The sequence below is a fragment of the Nematostella vectensis genome, chromosome 7 (genome assembly GCF_932526225.1).
Source record: "Nematostella vectensis chromosome 7, jaNemVect1.1, whole genome shotgun sequence".
Classification (NCBI taxonomy): Eukaryota; Metazoa; Cnidaria; class Anthozoa; order Actiniaria; family Edwardsiidae; genus Nematostella; species Nematostella vectensis.
In genome coordinates, this window is record NC_064040.1 from 6,734,083 (window position 1) to 6,752,413 (window position 18,331).

Here is an 18,331-nt window from a genome sequence, read left to right on the forward strand (position 1 = left end):
ACACTGCAAGACAATAAAGAAGCAGCCACTACAAGTTAGTATATACAACACCGCTCAATGCCGTGTTGCCAAAGACAGGTCCACAGTAATTTTAAAGCATCTATCTGTCTTTAGCATAATAGTCGTTTGCATGTTGTTAACCTCAGTGCAGCACAATACAACCAGTGATCCGTCTCACTCAGCTTTTGTTTGTCGAACGCATCACGCGGACTTTTGTTAGTTTGACCAATTTGCATAGGCGTGTCAAATTCACTTAACGCCAATTAACACTGGCATAAGTAGGTAATTTGTTTAAGGGCCGCAGCTAATAACAGATAAGTCAAGTTTACAATGATGGAATAGTAGGATTTGGCGCTGGATCTACGCGTTATTTTCAGAGAACGGACTGACATATACTAGATGAGCCTGGTCATTTGATATTTTGGGGGAGTGATGACATCTCCTAGACACTGTATAGGACCACCCTAAGTACTAGGGAGTAAACAGGTACACTCCACCTCTTTTTAAATTCCCCTTATCAAGTCGAAAATGAGTTGAGGACTGTATTACTGGAGTTGTGCCTAAAATCCTTTTCTCTCATTTTCTATACAAATTCTTTGTGTTTACGCGAAAACCCCTGCTCTCATTTGTATAACTTTTTGTATCGCACAGAGAAAGAGAAGAGAGAAAAGACCCCAGTATATAAGCTTATTTTTAAGCATCTCCTTTGCGGACTCTGAATACACGTTACAAAGACACATATCGCAGTATACTCAAGTTGAAAATCAATGTTATCTTATTTGGTTATATTCGAAAAGCTCTATAAGTTATTTTGGTATTTGTGTTTGAAAAAATTCCAAATATATATTCATAAGTGTGTTAAGTTATTTATTATTTATATTTTTATAGATACTAAAATCTCTATCTATCAATGCTCTTTGCCAAACATTCTCTATTATATGAGACAATGTGCGTCATGAGGTGCTAAAAAACCACTGGGAAGAGGCTTTACTCATTCTCCGGAAAGAACAAGTCTTAGTAGTCTTAAATGGGTTAGGCAAAATTTATATTAAATAAAAGTTTTTTCTTTACTTTGAAGGTGTTTAACATACTGCCAAGCATAAAAGGCTTCACCGATAGCACTAGTTGTGCTAATTGAGCTAGTCTACCGAATTGCGCAGCCAGGCGGTATTGTTTCTATAGTTCTCTACATCAAAAAGCAACAGGGCAGTAGAGAAATTAAGGACTTTTGGATTTTCACAATGAAATACCGACGTTGTTTCCGGTAGAGTCTTGATTGTTTCAAGAACAATATAACGATCTTAAAAATACACATATCTCAAGAAGGACCCCAGGATTGAATACTGACCTCTTGTTAAGGTCAATAAGGGTACGTGGAATGACAAACATCTTTAGACTTAATCTATCTGACGTTCTAGTTAAAAGAATGAATTAATGGTTATTAAAGATTCCTTTAGAAAAATGTTAGTAAAAAATGCTTTTGTTGTTATCGGTATGACCTTGTCTAGTATTCACACGAAATGTTTAACGAAATGTCACATTTTAAGATGCCCCCCTTGTCAGAGTCGCGCACTGTCCGCATGTGCGTCCTTTGCCGGAGTAGTCAAAACTATAACCATTATCTTTTCAACCCAAAGCAAACGAAGAGAGACACTTTATGTGCTAACCGAGTAACCCTGACCCAAAGGGTATCACTTCTACAAGCAGGGGTGGCGAATGGTCAACGTCAGATTTTCCGAGATTGCGAGACAAGGATTTGAAATCCGAGATTTGGGTGTAAAAAAATTTAAATTCACAGAGATCTCCTTCTCAATTGCTTGTAGAGAACGTCGGATCATTGTTAAAATGTAGAGCTTCGCCGAGAAAATGCATTTTTGGTGTTTGAGAGTGTGGTGTATGAGATTAAACCACTGATAGATACGGCAGTCAGATACGCTTTTCTGAAAAAGTCCATAGGAAAATTCCGATATTGCAAGATTTCAATAAATTTAACTAGACTTGTCAATTTCTATGGACCATTTGCAACTCCTTATAGTGTTTCAAAGAGGGATAAATTTATGACGCAGCGGATTTTACCGATGACCTGATGGTCGATTTCGAGTATTTCAATGGCCATAGCTCTCAGTTTACCACAATCGCGAACGTGCCATGTCAAGCACTTCCTTCTAATCGAGGTATCTAATCCCGGAAGGGGTACTTAGATCGTAACTGCCCAACAATTATCTCTTTGTACCGGTATGTATTGTTTTTCGGAAGCAGTTCCAAGACCGGTCAACTCACGCACAAAGGGTAAAAAAAAATTGGAATAAAAGATGACATTTACCGCGCTCTTAAAACAATAATTGCGCTGACAGCTCCAAATTGCCGACAGAGGAAAACAATTTTGAAACGGAAATCGTAAAATATAACATTATGAATTACTAGTTTTCACTCCCTTGGCCAAGATAAATAATGCATGGTGTTGAAAAGGAATGTATCACTTTGTGACTAGTAACGTGGGAATTATACCAACATGTCCGGGATAGTTTTGTTTTGGTAGCCTTTGAACCCGCTTTTTCAACAAACTTTGCTAAAATCACGGAAGAAAACAATTGCCAGGAACACATTCACGAAAACCCTGGTTCGATTTCCATCTCGTTTCTTTAATCCCGCAAAGAGGCCTAGCGAAGACTGTAAACATAGTCCACCAAACACCTTAGCTTAATTGTGTAACTCCTTAGATAGTTAGTCCATTACAGTCCTGTAGAGAAAGCCCTATTACAGGGTCAAAATAATTTCGCTGTATTTTCTCTCCAGCCAGCTCCGTAATGAGTCGCTATGCATGTGGTAAGCAATTTGCCGGACACGTAACACAAACCGCAGATATACGCTAAGCTTTAGGATAACTGTGAAGGAAGTACTCGATCTGATGACAATGTTTGGTAGCTCTCACACTTCTAAGAAAGGACACATTTTAGTGGAAAGACGCGCCATCATATTGGAAAGTTTGTATTTTAGACCTTAATACCTCCTACCCTATTTCAATATTGAATAAAAGCGTTAGTAGTCTTAAAAAATGGGCGGCATCAAAAATAATGGAAAAAAAAATTCCCCATGAGATTGTAATATATCATGGGTGCATTTTATCAATTAAAAAAGTACACTTAGGACACAGTGGAAAAGCCTTGGGCGCATGTTTCGATGTCGTTATTATTCTTTTTCCACAATCTCAGTCCAAAATATGTAGTTATCGACCTTATCAAGGTAGACCAGCACAAATGCTCTTTTTCTTGCGATGATCATCGTGATTCTATGAGCTCTATCTATCAGCACCATCTCCTAGCGGTGATAAAACAAACTAAAGCGTGCATAAACTGAAGCAGACAACATTTCATAATATCTCACTGATCTTCATCACCTTCTAGGCGCATGAGACTCACCGTAACGATGAAAACGATCAATTCGTGCTAGATCTGGATTTGGTGGCTTTTGCGAATGGGTTAAGACGCTGTTCTCTTCATTGAACAAAACTTATTGCCAATCAACCAGGAGATATTGAGGTTATACAGGTCAGTATTACAAGGGCTATGTCTGTGGAAATCATCAATATTGCATCTTATCTGCGTGCGTTGCGATACGCTACAAATAGGAATAGCAATCGGACTCTAAATCTTTTATGATGGGTAGGAATATTCATAGGGCACCAAGTGAGGATTTCTCTGAGGTTTTTCAGTGAAGAGCAAAGCGAGACTGTGGAGGCGTATATTGTAGGACTTGATATTTTTTGGTGATTTTCATTTATGCATGCAGGGGATAGATTAGCAAGAACAACAAGCATCCTAATCCAAACGATGCTGCATATTGTCACACTAAACTAAACTTGCCGCTCATTTCAGTAGATAGCTTACAACTCGCCGGTAAATTAATCACAAGTATTTTGGAGGTACTCACGAAATATCACTGGCCTCTTGGTTCAGTTCGAAGAGTTGTGAATCGGAGCAACTAACGTGGAATGTAAGTGAGCGTCGCGCGACTGTTCCAGCGAGATTACGGCACTGTACACACAAGGCGCGCGCGCCTTTCATCCGGTGTCAAACGAGCCGCCGCTGACAGGCGGTACATGGGTCAGCGGTGTATAGTTACTTTATTCGCCAAATGCATTAGCATACTCAAGGTACTCTGGGTAAAAAGATGTTATATCCGCCCATCAAAAAATCAAAACTAAAAAACAGATCAATTTTGAAGAAGGACAATTTTCACGTAAAAAAAAAGAATTGCGGCTTTGCGAGGCTGCGATTATTATTTCTGTATCATTGCATAAAAAAGCAATAATAAAAGGTCAACGACGTAAACAGGTTTAAGCGTGGTTTTGGTTAACTAGCTTCATTTTTCACACGGTCAAACGGCGCTGAAGGTCATCAAGTTTTCTTGTAGTTATAAGGCGAGTAAATCTTGTCATCACATGGCCACCGCAAACAGGAGAAATCGCCTTCAAGTCGAAGGAATTTCATGAATGTACGCAATTGACATAAAAGACGAGTCTCCTACCGACAACCGAGACGCATACGAATAATATTACATGCCCATGATGTTTCCCTTTGAAAATAGCAGAGATCGCAAAGGTACGAGCTTTATGAAAGGGTTTTTGCTTGGCGATACAGAGATGATTTGACTTTCAGCGTAATATGAATAAATCATCCATACGTCTTCAAGCTATTTGCGGTAATAAATCATTCAGCGAGTACCATGTTTCAATAACCTTAATGAACTTTACTTTAACAACTGTTATTTAGTTGTGAAAACATACAAAATGATACAATCCCGTTGAGTTGTTTTTACTCAAAGGAAAATGCAGTGTAGGGACATCTATCGAAGCCCAATCAGTCTATATAAAAGTTTCCTCCACCTGCCCCCCTCCCCACACCAATGGGATGCACTTGAAATACACATGTGGAATGGTAATGATTATTAAACAGGACTATAAAATATACCAGTATCTACCAATTTTGAGATTAAGCGATTAGAGATAATAAAAGGAAATGTTTATTCTATTGCTCTTTCACTACTATAAAAATATCTACCTTAGTGGTAGTCGTGTATTTTTAGAATTTCATGCATTCAAGATTAAGACGATTTCTTTTTTTTTTTCTAAAGGTTTAATGCACGAATTCACAATATCAGAACAATAACTAGAAATAAATACACTTCTAATTTGATCGCTTGAATAAGAATCTTACCTGAAAAACTCAAGCCCAAAGAAGGTTGTACGAAGCGACGACCCCGATTCAATCACTCGGTTTTTCAATGAGAGTATTTTGATGCGAAATGTATAAACATGCTTGTTAGTGAATATTCGAAGTGCTGATATATATATACCAGGCGGTCCCTATAGGACAGTATCGGCATGGTATATCCCGAATAGCACCAGCCAGTCTGTACGCACGAGGATTACGGAAAAAGGCGTGACGCGCTGAAATTGGTTTGGTCACACAGCGGGAGAAGAATCATCTCTGACGACTCTGGCGAACGTTGCCAAAATATACATTTCAGTAATCTAACGTCTTTGACAGAAATCTATAAGTCGTTGAGGAGGAAGGGGCAAGAGAGGGGATTCCAGAAAAGCTTCCAAGGTCTGGTGTGTACAAAGTGATATTTGTAAAAGATTTTTCTCTATGGATATTACTGTCTCTTCTATCGTTTGCAAACTTGGTGACACCCTTGATAACATCGGAGCCTTTTACTCAGATTTGCGGTGGAAAATTCATTGTTGAGTTATGAGTCACATTTGCCATTAAGTTGTTTTTGATGCATTCCCCTTTTTACGAGTTACAATACCAATCTGACAAAAATAATCTATTGCATTATTGCAATACTATAATTAATAAGCTGAATGAGATACATTAAATAAATAATACAGTAGTGACAAGATAGTTAGTATGACCCAAATAAAAACGGGCGTAAACCCATCTCAGCGTAGGTCATTTCTCCACATCATAAATCATGGTAATTGCTAATAAGACATTGCTTAATTTCTTCCATGAGCGTTTCACCTCAATCCATCAATAGAATTAGAGACTAGAGACCCGGCCCTTGGCACCGAACGGAAATAATGATTTGTAGCATTATTGAACTCATTGAAATGTCCCGGAAGTCACACATAGTAAGGTAAATATTAAAATCCCGCGCTGCTAGCTTGTCATATCGGCTTACGGGTTTGTGGTCTTTGTGGCCTCATGGCCGCCAAAGTGACGGGCAACGATCTTTTGAATGACTCAGCTCTCTCAGTGGTGACCATGTCCTAAAAAATGAAAGCCTTGCCCTTTTTTTTCTCGTATGGTCTAGTCTACTTTGCAGCTGTCCACGTTGTTAGTCGCAAACGTGCGCATTGGAGAAACGCGGACGGCTGCAAAGAAGACTAACCGTGGTCCGCAGGGCCATTTGAATATACTCCGCGGTTTCCACCGCGGACCACGACAGCTTTTATAGCGGATTGTTCCGAGGTCTCAATGCTGACAGAGTATTGTAAAATCGATAATAATTAGCAAAAACGCAAGAGTGAGTTAGGGAGGGAGGTGATAATGAGACTTATCTGCCGTATTCCTCTCATATGATTCTTGGGTCAATAGCAGTGAGAAGTTCTCATTAGGGACCCGGTCATTTCGAATAATATCTAAAAAGAAACAGAAAAAAAAGTTCAGGGAAAAATAAATCGAGCAAGCTTATTGGCCAAGAAAACATTCGGGTAGGAAAATAATCATTATCATTCTTGTCAGATTCTGGTCCACGCCTTGTTTTGTGATAACTATTGTAGCGTTAGACACAAAGGGGGATGTTCCTGTGACTAAATGCAATATACTTGCCTGACACGTGCGTTCCACGGGTCATGTATCCAATCACCTGCGGTTAGCGGTGTCACAGAACAATAAGTCGGTTACAGCGCAATCAAGATACATTTCCGCTGAATTGAACTTCGATTGGCGCCACTAATCTTGCGGAAATCGACTCAATCCGTTTTGTGTACGCTATTTGGTTCAAGGATGCTGCAAACTGTAGCAAAATGGGCGGAAATTCCTATGGAATTTTAAGCACAACGAAGGGAAAAAAGGCTTCTCTAAAAAAAAAGGCTTCTACCTTCTACGCACAAACTTATCCAATAAACCTGCTTACCTTTGAGTGGCGCAATTATGAAGGCTACAAGAGAAAAAAATGCAGAACGATGTATAAGATATAATGTGTAAGAAAGCACCGACCTAAAGATAAGGCCTTGCACGGTTTTTACATGCGCTCTTTGCATTGTTACCAATGTTCTTTGTCATCATGTTCTTTGTCATCATAAAAAGAGGGGTTTAATAGGAGAATAACAGTCCAAATGTACAATGAAACTTTGGCACGCAAGAGTTGACGAAACTGGCGATTTATTTAGCAGAGGCTTGGGGATGGAGGGAACTCTGATGAACCTCGGAACCTTTTTCTACGCTTCTGTTTTGATCTGTGATCATGGAGGTTATCTTCCTACGGGCCGTTTTACAGACGAATTCGAGTGTTAAAGCAAGTAGCGGAGGTAAGGGTTTGTTTACAGCCTTCTTACAATTTGTTTATTTTTGTTCGTTTTAAGCCTAGCTTGCTGAGACTAAGTTCAAACATCGTATTATCCATGAGCCATATTCAAATCAATCGAGTCGATTGTTTCATCTTCATTTGCTCGCATTTGCATTGGATACGGCTCATGGATAATACGACGTTTGAACTTAGCCTGAATGACTTAAAATGTGGTAGCTTTGTAAGATAAAGTTGCAAGAATTTGCAACGTATGCCATAGCTACTTAGGTAGTAGCAACGCCCATAAGGCTCAAATACCACACTATGATATATTGTCACTGTTTTTATTGGACGTCTTCAGGTCAAAACAGTAACTTTAAATAATACAAATATATTTTCTTTACACATTCATTGGTTCCATGATTACAAGGACTTTTAAAAACCCTTGCAGCTCGTGCTGCGGTATAATTCAATATTCTAAAGCCTTAACTATATACCCTACAACGAATGTCCTGCCCACGCCCTATTGACGAATTCCCCATCCGCGCTATCCGCAAATGCCCGTATAAACAAGTGGTGAAAAGCGCCTTTAAGTGTCCCTGAGAAACTAGGGCTTCTAGCAAGTAAATTCTCTGTATAACTGTCAGGCGAGTCACCTTGAGGGCTATTTTAAAGGAGGTTCTATTGTAACAAAGCACAAAGGGTAACAAAACGTTAACAAAACTTCTCAGTCTCATTAAGTGTCGTCTTAAAGCTTTAGCAAAGTTTGGTCGGAGTAATTACCCTTACTAAAACAAGACGTGATCTCAGGCCACACACAGAAAAAACGATCTCAAGATTTACTGGATCCGCTTAACTATCATTTGTACCTCACTTTATCATAGGCAACACCCGTCCAGCCCACTCAAATTGAAGGGATAAAAGGCATGGGACTCTGACTACCCCTTGTTACAAAGATTTCAACAAAAAACCCTAATAACAGGGTCTCCTTATCGAGTGTGGTCTACCTAAAGGAATGTCATCCTTCTGTATCGAAAGGTGTCCCCCTTCCAGTCGGACTATAGTAAATCGAGCTAAATACTCGGCTTCAGCAGGATACGTGGCTCGTTCAGGCAGTTCATCAACATCAAACTGATGACTCGTTCGTATCTTCCGCCTTCTTCCCCTCGGCCTCGCCGCTCATGAACCGCTCCAGTCGCCTCCTCCTCAGCTCTTGACTGGCCTCATCCTCCGCACTGTCTGCAGCCTCTGGACTCGCGCCCACAGCCTCGGGGACCAGAGGGGATGTAGTCTCTTTACTATCAGCCGTCGAAGGTGCTGTAGTAGTGGTACTGGGCGTGGCTGGTGCGACGGGTTGGATGGCGGGGGAGGTGAGGGAAGGCCAATCAGAAGTACTTTTAGGAGCGTCTTTTGGCTTAGCAGGAGGTTTCTCTCCTTTGGTTTTTGCCGCACTGGATTCAGTCGAAGAGTTTGTTTGTGTTGACGTGGAAGAGGAAGCTTGGCTGCATGCAGAAATGTACATCACATAAATTACCTGAACAAAACTCATATACTTCAAATAAAGTTGCACTTGGAGAATCTGTGTATCCAAACCCGCAGTGATTCATGGGTAACAAGTGAATAAGCAAATACGGGGAAATAAAATACAATTTTAGGTTTCAAAACCTGTAGAATTCTTGTTTTAATTCTTATGAATATTCACATGGCTTCCAGATACAAGGATTCATCCATTTGTATGCTACCCAAGAAACACCCCGGGTTATGACACATAGGTTCCCCAGTGCAACCTTATTTGAAATAGGTGTATATTTATCTTAGTATATTTGATTAAATCTTTTAATATAAGTTTCAATAGTATTTATTTGTTGTTAAAGAAACGGAATGCCGAACTTTAGTATCACTTTGGAAAAACCTTCCAATAAATATACCTTTGTAATTACCTATCTATATATAACATGATTGATGACTCAGCTTGCCCCTATTTGTCTGCAGTCATAATTGGCATCATTAAAAAGACAAAGGCTTGAACAAAGGTATATAGGAAGTGAGGATGAGAGTTCGGGGTCAACTCGCATGAAAAAAAATCAGTGCCATTGCGGGCTAGGAAGAGTCACACACAAAGGGGGAAATTGACCACTTACACTGTATTTAATAAAAAGCACTCGGGCTGGAAAATATTGGCTACGGGCATGATAATGTGCCTGGAATGCTTAACAGCTATCATTGAGTGAATCATAAGACCCTCACCTCTGTGCGTTGACCATCTGCGTGTACTGGTTCAGTTGGCCTATAGCCACATCAAGCAACATGTGTACGTTCCTCAGCATCGCAATACGGGACTCAACCTGCTGCCTCTCTCTTCCCTCTACAGCTGCCAGCTCCTCCACTCCAAGTGACGAAAGGTCTTCGGTACTGGGAGGTGGTGGAGGGGGTGGCATGAACGGCAAGCCTATAAAGGGAAAGGATGTGAGTGAGGTGTACCTATACAGGAAGAGGATGTGAGTGATGTATACCTATACAGGGAGAGGATGTGAGTGATGTATACCTATAAAGGGAGAGAATGTGAGTGAGGTATACCTATAAAGGGAGAGAATGTGAGTGAAGTATACCTATACAGGTAGAGAATGTTAGTGAAGTATACCAACACAGGGAGAGAATGTGAGTGAGGTATACCTACACAGGGAGAGGATGTGAGTGAGGTATACCTATACAGGGAGAGGATGTGAGTGAGGTATACCTATACAGGGAGAGGATGTGAGTGAGGTATACCTATACAGGGAGAGGATGTGAGTGAGGTATACCGTGAGTGAGGTATACCTATACAGGGAGAGAATGTGAGTGAGGTATACCTACACTGGGAGAGGATGTGAGTGAGTTATACCTACACAGGGAGAGGATGTGAGTGAGGTGTACCTATACAGGGAGAGGATGTGAGTGAGGTATACCTACACAGGGAGAGGATGTGAGTGAGTTATACCTATACAGGGAGAGAATGTGAGGTATACCTACACAGGGAGAGGATGTGAGTGAGGTGTACCTATACAGGGAGAGAATGTGAGGTATACCTACACTGGGAGAGAATGTGAGTGAGGTATACCTACACAGGGAGAGGATGTGAGTGAGGTATACCAACACAGGGAGAGGATGTGAGTGAGGTATACCTATACAGGGAGAGGATGTGAGTGAGGTATATCTTTAAAAGGAGAGGGTCTATACAGTAGACTCTTTTTTTATGATGGTCTATAGAATCTATGTTTCCAAACATAATTCCCAATACAGTCATTTTAAATGGTACTTGCATGCTATTATAAAGCTTTATTCTATCCTAATCAAGGCTTTGTGGCTGATTTGGGAGGGGGAGAAGGGTAGAGAAAACTATACATAAAAATACTGTACGGACAACACAAGAAAAACGTTTTGCAACACAAAAAGTTCTTAACCTAAAAACATCTGAAGACAAAAACATCTTAGGCCTAGAAAATCTATTGGACACTGAACAGGCCTAATCTGTATATGCCAATGCTACAAAATGAAACCAAAATAACCTACCCATCATAGGAGGCATCATAAATGGTGGCGGTGGCATCATGAAAGGGGGCATGCCAGACATCTAAAAGAGTAAATGAGCATTAGGAAATGACAATGAAAGCTTTCTGTCATACTGGCATTGTTAAATAATATTGCATAATACATTTGGCTTGCTGTGTTCAGCCTCTAAATGATTTAAATCCTAAAAGAATTGTTAAATTTATACAGAACAGTAAACAGGGGTGGATCTAGGTTTTTACTGAGGGGGGGGGGGGGGGGGGATTTGACCTAATGGCACTATGTATTTCATTACAGTGACATGTTTATGCCCCCCCTTCCCCCACAGACTCAAATTCCTATACTGGAAGACAGTTCACCTTTACAGCCCAACCAACCCACTAATTCCTCCCCCTAGATCCATTATTGTGTTATTGAGTAACTGCTCAGACTAACCTGTGGCATTGCCATGGGGGGGACTGCACTTGGTGAAGTACTGGAGCCTTCAATAAGACAGATTCAAAGTTAGATGTGAGAGCTCTAACAGTTTGTTCCACCTACAGTATTGAGTAATGCCAAAATAAAAAGATAAATGAAAACGCTGTATGTTTAGCATAAGGCCTGGCATTTATTTCAGGTTCCCCATTTCGAGTCTGCTAATGTTGATGCTGGGATGTCACTTGACATCTTTAAACCAGCCCCACAAAAATCCGGAACACAAAACCAGGGATTTGACTGTTGCATGTTTATTGCTGCAGTAGTTGTTCCTTTTTATCATGACTAGCCATGATTAGCCTTAATGTAAATAAAAAGAAAAAAAAACAGTTTTGTGTTTGAGGCAGATGAAGTATTTAGATGCAAGAGAACTGATTCCTAGCTGTATAGACTCTATCCGCCATGACATTGACATGTTGCTTGGCAATCAGTAAGAATACACATAGAAAACTGATAACTATCAACCTATAGATGTATGCAGTGTGCTATAACATCTTGTACAGTACCTGGACTGGCAGGGCTTGGTGTTTGAGGTGTGACCTGTGGTTGTCCAGGCATTTCTGGTTGACCAGGTCCAGGTGGTGGTGGCATACCCATTTGTGGCCATCCAGGAAACATGCCGAATTGACCCATCATAGGCATTCCTGCATACAAAAACAACACCAAATCAGTTACAAGGGACAATCATTGGCATTCTATCTTACATAATAACACCATACAAAGTCAGTTAGAAGAAACATGTAAGAGACAATAATGGGTATTCGGCTTACATAAATAGCGCCGTACCAAGTCAGTTACAAGGAACATGCCCAATTGATCAGCCATGGGGTATTCCTGCTTACAGAAATAACACCATACCAAAATACAGTGTTTACAACAGGGCTTCTGCTCCGCATAATCTGCAAAATCCACACATTTCCAAGTAATCCCGCGTAATTTGGCTTAATTTTGAAAGACAAAACATTTAAGTGAACAGCTGATGTGTTCCTTTAGGGTTCTTACCTCTATTTCTCGTAAAAAAAATACAGATATTCTTCGTAAGATTGATATATATCGAACTGAATTTCGAAAACTAATGAAATGACTAGGCATTCTTTGCTAAACCTTAAGGCCTAGGACTAATAATAAAATACCTTTTTTATATGGCTGGTGGCTAGGAGCCAATGAAAACTCACCTAAGGTATTTTTGCGCAAAAAATAAACCTTTTCAAGTTATTTCGTGCTTTCCTTGGGTACAAAATGTAGTTTGGGCGTAACAGTTGATATTCCATGTGATTTAGCGCGTAATTCAGTAAAGAATCCTGCAAAATTTTGATTTTAAAAGAAAAATGTATTGCAAAATCCCGTGTAATTTAGCACAAAATGATTGATTTTTCACTTAATTTAGCAAAGAATCCTGCGTAATTTTAAGTTTTTTTTTGTGTAATTCCAGAAGCCACAAGAAACATGCCCAACTGACCAATCAAAGCCATCCCTACTACAGAAACACCAACAACACCAGTAGGAAACATGCCTAATTGACCAATCATAGGCATTTCTACACAGAAAACAACACCTGCAAGTTACAAGTAACAATCAAACTAATCACAACATGAGTAACAACAACACACAGTTCTCTGTTTGAGAGAACAGAACTTATTATTTCTTTGGCAGCACAGTGTTAAGGATATCATTGGCTAGCATGGAAAGATGCATGACAAATGTATGTACCGTTTGCTTGTGGCATTTGTGGTGGGGCTGCTGGTGCAGGTTGGGACTGTGGGCGTGCCTGGGGGCGTAGTACATCCATGCGACAAGTGGGACAGGTCTGTTGCCTCTGGAACCAGGACCTAAGGCAGCTGGCATGGAAAATGTGATTACAGGGAAGCTTTTTACAGGCAGTTGTCATCTCTTCTCTGCAGATAATGCACACATTGTCTCCCTGGGCTAGCTCCTCTGCAGTTGCATCTGGATATCTGCAACCAATAGAATTGAGAAGCCCATCACCCTTTGCCACCAACTTGGCCCGCATTTTCAAGCCAATATGTGCCCCTGTGACTATACTTACAATGTATTCATATTTGATATAGCTCTCCTAGACATAATAACATCACTAAGTGACTTTTTGAACCCTCTGAAAAAAGAATGGCAAATATACTAATTAGAATCTTGAGAACAACAATATTTTGAGATTAACTTTACAGCAAAGTATAAGTGAACTAGGTGTAGTACAACTAGGTACCAGGTGCAGTAGTACTCCCAGTAAAGGGGGGACAACAATGACAATGACACATATGCTCACCCTATTCCTTAGGCAGGGTCCTGACCAGACAAAACAAAAATGCAAATTTTGCGGAAAAAAATGCAAATTTCGCAGATTTTTTTAGGGGGGTGGGGAAGTTATTTTTTTGGGGGGTAGGGGGCTGATCAACCTTTTTTTACTCACTTGCAGGAACAGGATATGTGACATATCTAATTACATGATAGTCATTGATTTTTATCTATATAATACACAAATATCAAAATTACACCGCATTTGAATCAATCTTGTATATGGTCTACAAGAAAGTAAATATTACGATATCTTAATATTGTCCCTCCGTTAATGTTGTGTAATATCACATATGTACGTGAGAACAGCATGTAATTTCACGCATGTACAAATGTCTTCGAAATTGGATTTTCCTTCTACTCACATACACTTCACTGCATGTTATCAAATGTTGCTCATGCTGTCTTTGTTGAGTCTGATATCTTAATGTTGCTTCTGCCGTGCCTAATCTAATTGTCTATTTGTATCAACGTCACACTAAATAAGTCACGCTCAATAGATTTGCGTGTAGTAAAAGTTGATTTAAAGTGGAGTGTCTGTCAAAATAAAACAAACATGGTATTTGATTTAGCACGTCAGAAGCTCGACGTTTGAATTGGTGTCGTGCTTTGCACGTGTAATGCCTGGTAGATTTTACAGCTTATGAATTGACATTGTTGCGAAATCGCGATATAATAAGTATAAAAACAACTGCTTTTTCCATGTCTTTGTGTTTTGAACTCAACACAATTAACAATATAGTGAAGGAATACATTAATTAAGTTTAGGCTTCTTTTTTTTTTTGCTTAATTACTTGAAAGAACCAAAATTTTGGGGGAAATCAGCTCAGGGTGTGGAAGTTGCGGAAAATGGTCTAGGTTGCGAATTCGCATCTCCGCATCCTGTCAGAGGCCCTGCTTAGGGTATAAACTTTGCTCCAAGTGAAAACCGTTCTTCTTGAACTTCATTTTTAAGAAAATCTGCTATCCCTTATAGTCGCTAGGAAATCTGCTATCCCTACCACCCCTTCCCCCTGGGAATACTCAGGGTAACATTTCCAAAGTCAAACCTTAAGTACTCTAGCAAATACACTTGCATGCTTTGTATGATTAATGTTATACATGAAAAACAACATGCAGGGGTCTCATTAGGCCCTGGGGGTCTGTAGAACAGCCAGCTATTTTCCACTGAACACCAGCTACTTAAAAGAAGTTGATTTAAGTTTTATTTTAACTAATAAAATAAAATAACTTCCAACCCCTACTTGTCAATCTCCACTGCCTATCCTGAAACTTAATGAAACCCCTGGCATGGATAGACTGTGCATGCAAAATGTTTCACATCAAACACAACAATGACAGACCCTAAATGTCACATGTTTTGCATCAAACACAATAGGGACAGACTGTACATGTAACATGTTACACATCAAACACAACACTGACAGACTGTACATGTCACATGTTACACATCAAACACAACACTGACAGACTGTACATGTCACATGTTACACATAAAACACAACACTGACAGACTGTACATGTCACATGTTACACATCAATCACAACTTGACAGTCAGTACATATGACATGTTACACAATAAACACAACATGAACAAACAGTACATGTGAGTTATACTTTAGTACAGTATATAGTGATCTCACAATATAGCACTTACCTGAGTGTGAGGTACATAGGCCTGATGGCGAATAATGGGAAAGTATGGACTTTGATCATGATAGCCACAAAGCAGATATACAGCACAGCCTTGATAAATCCTGCAATGTATAGAAGTCAAGTCAAAATCACTAAAATCTAATGAGAGAACCAATAACCACAATACTAACTACTTTTTTAAAGAAACTAAAGTTTGGCAAGCCACTGAGAAAATAAGGTTCTTGTGAGGAAAGACTAGGATAATGGTCACCTAAAGCCAAGGTTCAAAAAGGAGAGATCTGTCCATGGGTTTCTACATTTAATAGTATTTTCTCACGCAGTCAACCTTTTGCAAGTAGAAATTTGTTCAATAAAACAGGTGCCCATTCATATGACCTCCTCTGTACCCCTCTTGATGGCCCTTTAGCTGTGTTTCAATAATATTGAGTCTACAGTACCTCCCTCAAACTTTTATCTTAGAAAATGCTATTCTACCAACGTCTTAAATGTATGTTTTCCCTGTTAAAATACCTACCCATTATAAGCTCTGTATAGAGAAGGAAGACAGCTTTGTTATCCCAAGGGTTTTCACTTTGCAGGTCTATCACATGCAGAGTGTACTTCATAAACACTGTTGCTACCATTGTCAGCAAAATGGCATACTAAAAAAAGCAAATTCAATTACTGGTTATTCATATTTCACGATCTCAAGAACACCCATTTCAACAAAAGGAACAAATCTCAGTCCTTCAGTTCTATTAAGAATTTTCTGAGAAATATAAAACACTTTTGGATGTTTTCATGGTTTTACCAGTCACACTGTAAAATCAGTTGGTTTTGAAAGATTGCAACATTACCTCAAATCCAAAAACAAGCTGCACTGAAGCCCCGCTCTGTATAGTTGTATTATATGCCACATGAACAAGAAAACTATCCACAAGTCCAAGGAATGTTAATAAACAGATGGCACGCACATGGAATAACCATGTCAGCACAGGACTGCGCTCCATATAATCTATTCTGTCCTCTGCTAGCCAGTGAAAGCACTTCAGAAATAGCAACATGGTGAACTGAGCTACAAATCGAGGACTGAAGTCATCTCTGAACACAGTAAAGGCAAGGCAGGTCTCAGTGACTGCATACCATGATCTCTCTATCAAATGCTGCAAAATAAAAGTTGAATTATATTAGCTTGTTTGAGTATAGTTAGCCTTTGGTGAATAAGTGGTGTTCAACAGGGAAAATTGTTTGTCCCTTACTGAAGGATACTAGTCTTTTTTACAGCTATCCACATTTTTAGTTGCGAATGTGGGGATTCGATTGCTGCAGAGGATACTTGATAAAGATGACAGGAGTTAAATGCTGCTGATTGTTATCTTTGTTTAAATTTTCCAGTGTGTTTTGTATTTATCAACAATAAACAAGCTGAAGACTATAATCAGTCAAACCATGCCACCAAATTGGAAAAAATGGTCTACACATGATAGTAGAAAAAGGCAATTTTAATTCACATGCTTTGCAGTCTGATGAAACTTTTACTAGGCAACATGCTCATGGTAATGTCCTGTTTTTGAGAAAGATGCATACTAGGGTTGTTGCATACAAAATATCGAGCACCAAATGCTATCTAACACCCAAACCTGGTGTGTCGTTGCTCTATTAGTAAGCATTCATTAAAAAGAAAAACAAACAACTTTTGAATACACTTATGGTAAATACACTTTTGAATACAATTATGTACTTGCATGCGAAGTTCTGTCAAAAGTGAAAGCGAAAGGATGAGAGTAAGAACATGACGAGATAAAGAACATTTAATTCCCGCATGGCTAACAGAATTAACATACCTCCATCTCAGCAGCCCGTAACTGGCCGAAAAACACTTTCCGTATAAGCTTTCCCATTAGAATAACGAAGACAAAAGCTTGCAGATAAAGAACCTAGGGGAAAGGGAACAATGTAGGAAATGTTACCATTTGGGTCTCATAAAAAAAATATACCACTTCCGTAACAGAACAAATGGTAAAGGGGAGAATCATCGAAAGTACATTTTAAAAGTCTAGCACAAGGTTCACCTACCGCCATACTCGGGGAAGACTTTGTGAGGTAGACAACAGAGGGATAAAACTGATGTTTCTGGTAGTAAGCATTCGCGACAACGGCCCCCGTTAGGGCCAAGCTCGCCGCTGTGAGCACCATCTCTCGCATCATTCAATGTTCAATTGATAGATACCCTTCAGAGCATGTTTTTTGGGAAGTTTTCGGAGGAATTGTACGAGAAAGTCAAGATTGTTATTGCATTTTTCGTGGCTGTTCGTGAGTGGTTTTCACTGACAACACGTCTCACATCCGGGAGTTTCCGCACAGGAAGCCCGCCAAGCTGTATTTAGCACAGGTAACCCACATGATACCATTATCGTTAGCGGCACGCGGCAACGGGGTCATACTGACGTCAGTATTCCTTATCGTTGTCAAATATTTTTTTTTTCATACGATACCAGAAAACCATGTTCTCCTCTTGATAACACCTAAGCACCCTCCTCCTAAAAATTTAATAGGTACGCGCTAATTTTTCGTCATTTAGGTGCACTATATTCTCTCACCAAAATATTTTTTTTTGTTACGTTTGGGATGGGGGACATAAACTACCGCGGCCGCCTTTGGGCATCGAAATACGTCACGCGTACGGTTTTATGTATAAAGTAGCAGTAATATTTTTATAAACTGTATCTTTAAAATTTTGATTTTTGTTTTGTTTTTCACCATGCTTGGGGGCGGGGAGCGTTAATGACTCCGACTTGAGCGGCTACAAAGGAGACTACATTTAAAAGGGGACCATTTTGGGTCATA

The 18,331-nt window shown here is 39.7% G+C and overlaps 1 protein-coding gene and 1 long non-coding RNA gene across 8 annotated transcripts; one reads left to right on the forward strand and one right to left on the reverse strand.

Moving 5' to 3' along the window:
* The first annotated feature begins 1 nt into the window (after position 1).
* On the forward strand, positions 2-13,232 carry LOC116604064. Of its 7 annotated transcripts, XR_007312153.1 has the most exons (5): positions 2-486; positions 2,797-2,826; positions 3,405-3,548; positions 7,403-7,540; positions 12,971-13,232. It is a non-coding gene; the product is annotated as an uncharacterized LOC116604064 (long non-coding RNA). The 7 variants fall into 7 exon arrangements; XR_007312154.1 differs by lacking the exon at positions 2,797-2,826 and having other exon boundaries at positions 3,405-5,614; XR_007312156.1 differs by lacking the exon at positions 2,797-2,826 and having other exon boundaries at positions 3,405-5,609.
* Positions 7,849-17,847, reverse strand: LOC5520743 (E3 ubiquitin-protein ligase synoviolin A). The gene is made up of 12 exons (XM_048729836.1): positions 17,561-17,847; positions 17,329-17,421; positions 16,342-16,647; positions 16,020-16,146; positions 15,507-15,606; positions 13,586-13,651; positions 13,249-13,493; positions 12,045-12,182; positions 11,500-11,546; positions 11,068-11,128; positions 9,766-9,967; positions 7,849-9,020 (listed from the first exon to the last, which is right to left on the reverse strand). Exons 1-12 carry the CDS (start codon positions 17,690-17,692, stop codon positions 8,645-8,647), a joined length of 1,893 nt encoding a protein of 630 aa, XP_048585793.1. The 5' UTR covers positions 17,693-17,847; the 3' UTR covers positions 7,849-8,644.
* Between the last annotated feature and the right edge of the window lie 484 nt (positions 17,848-18,331).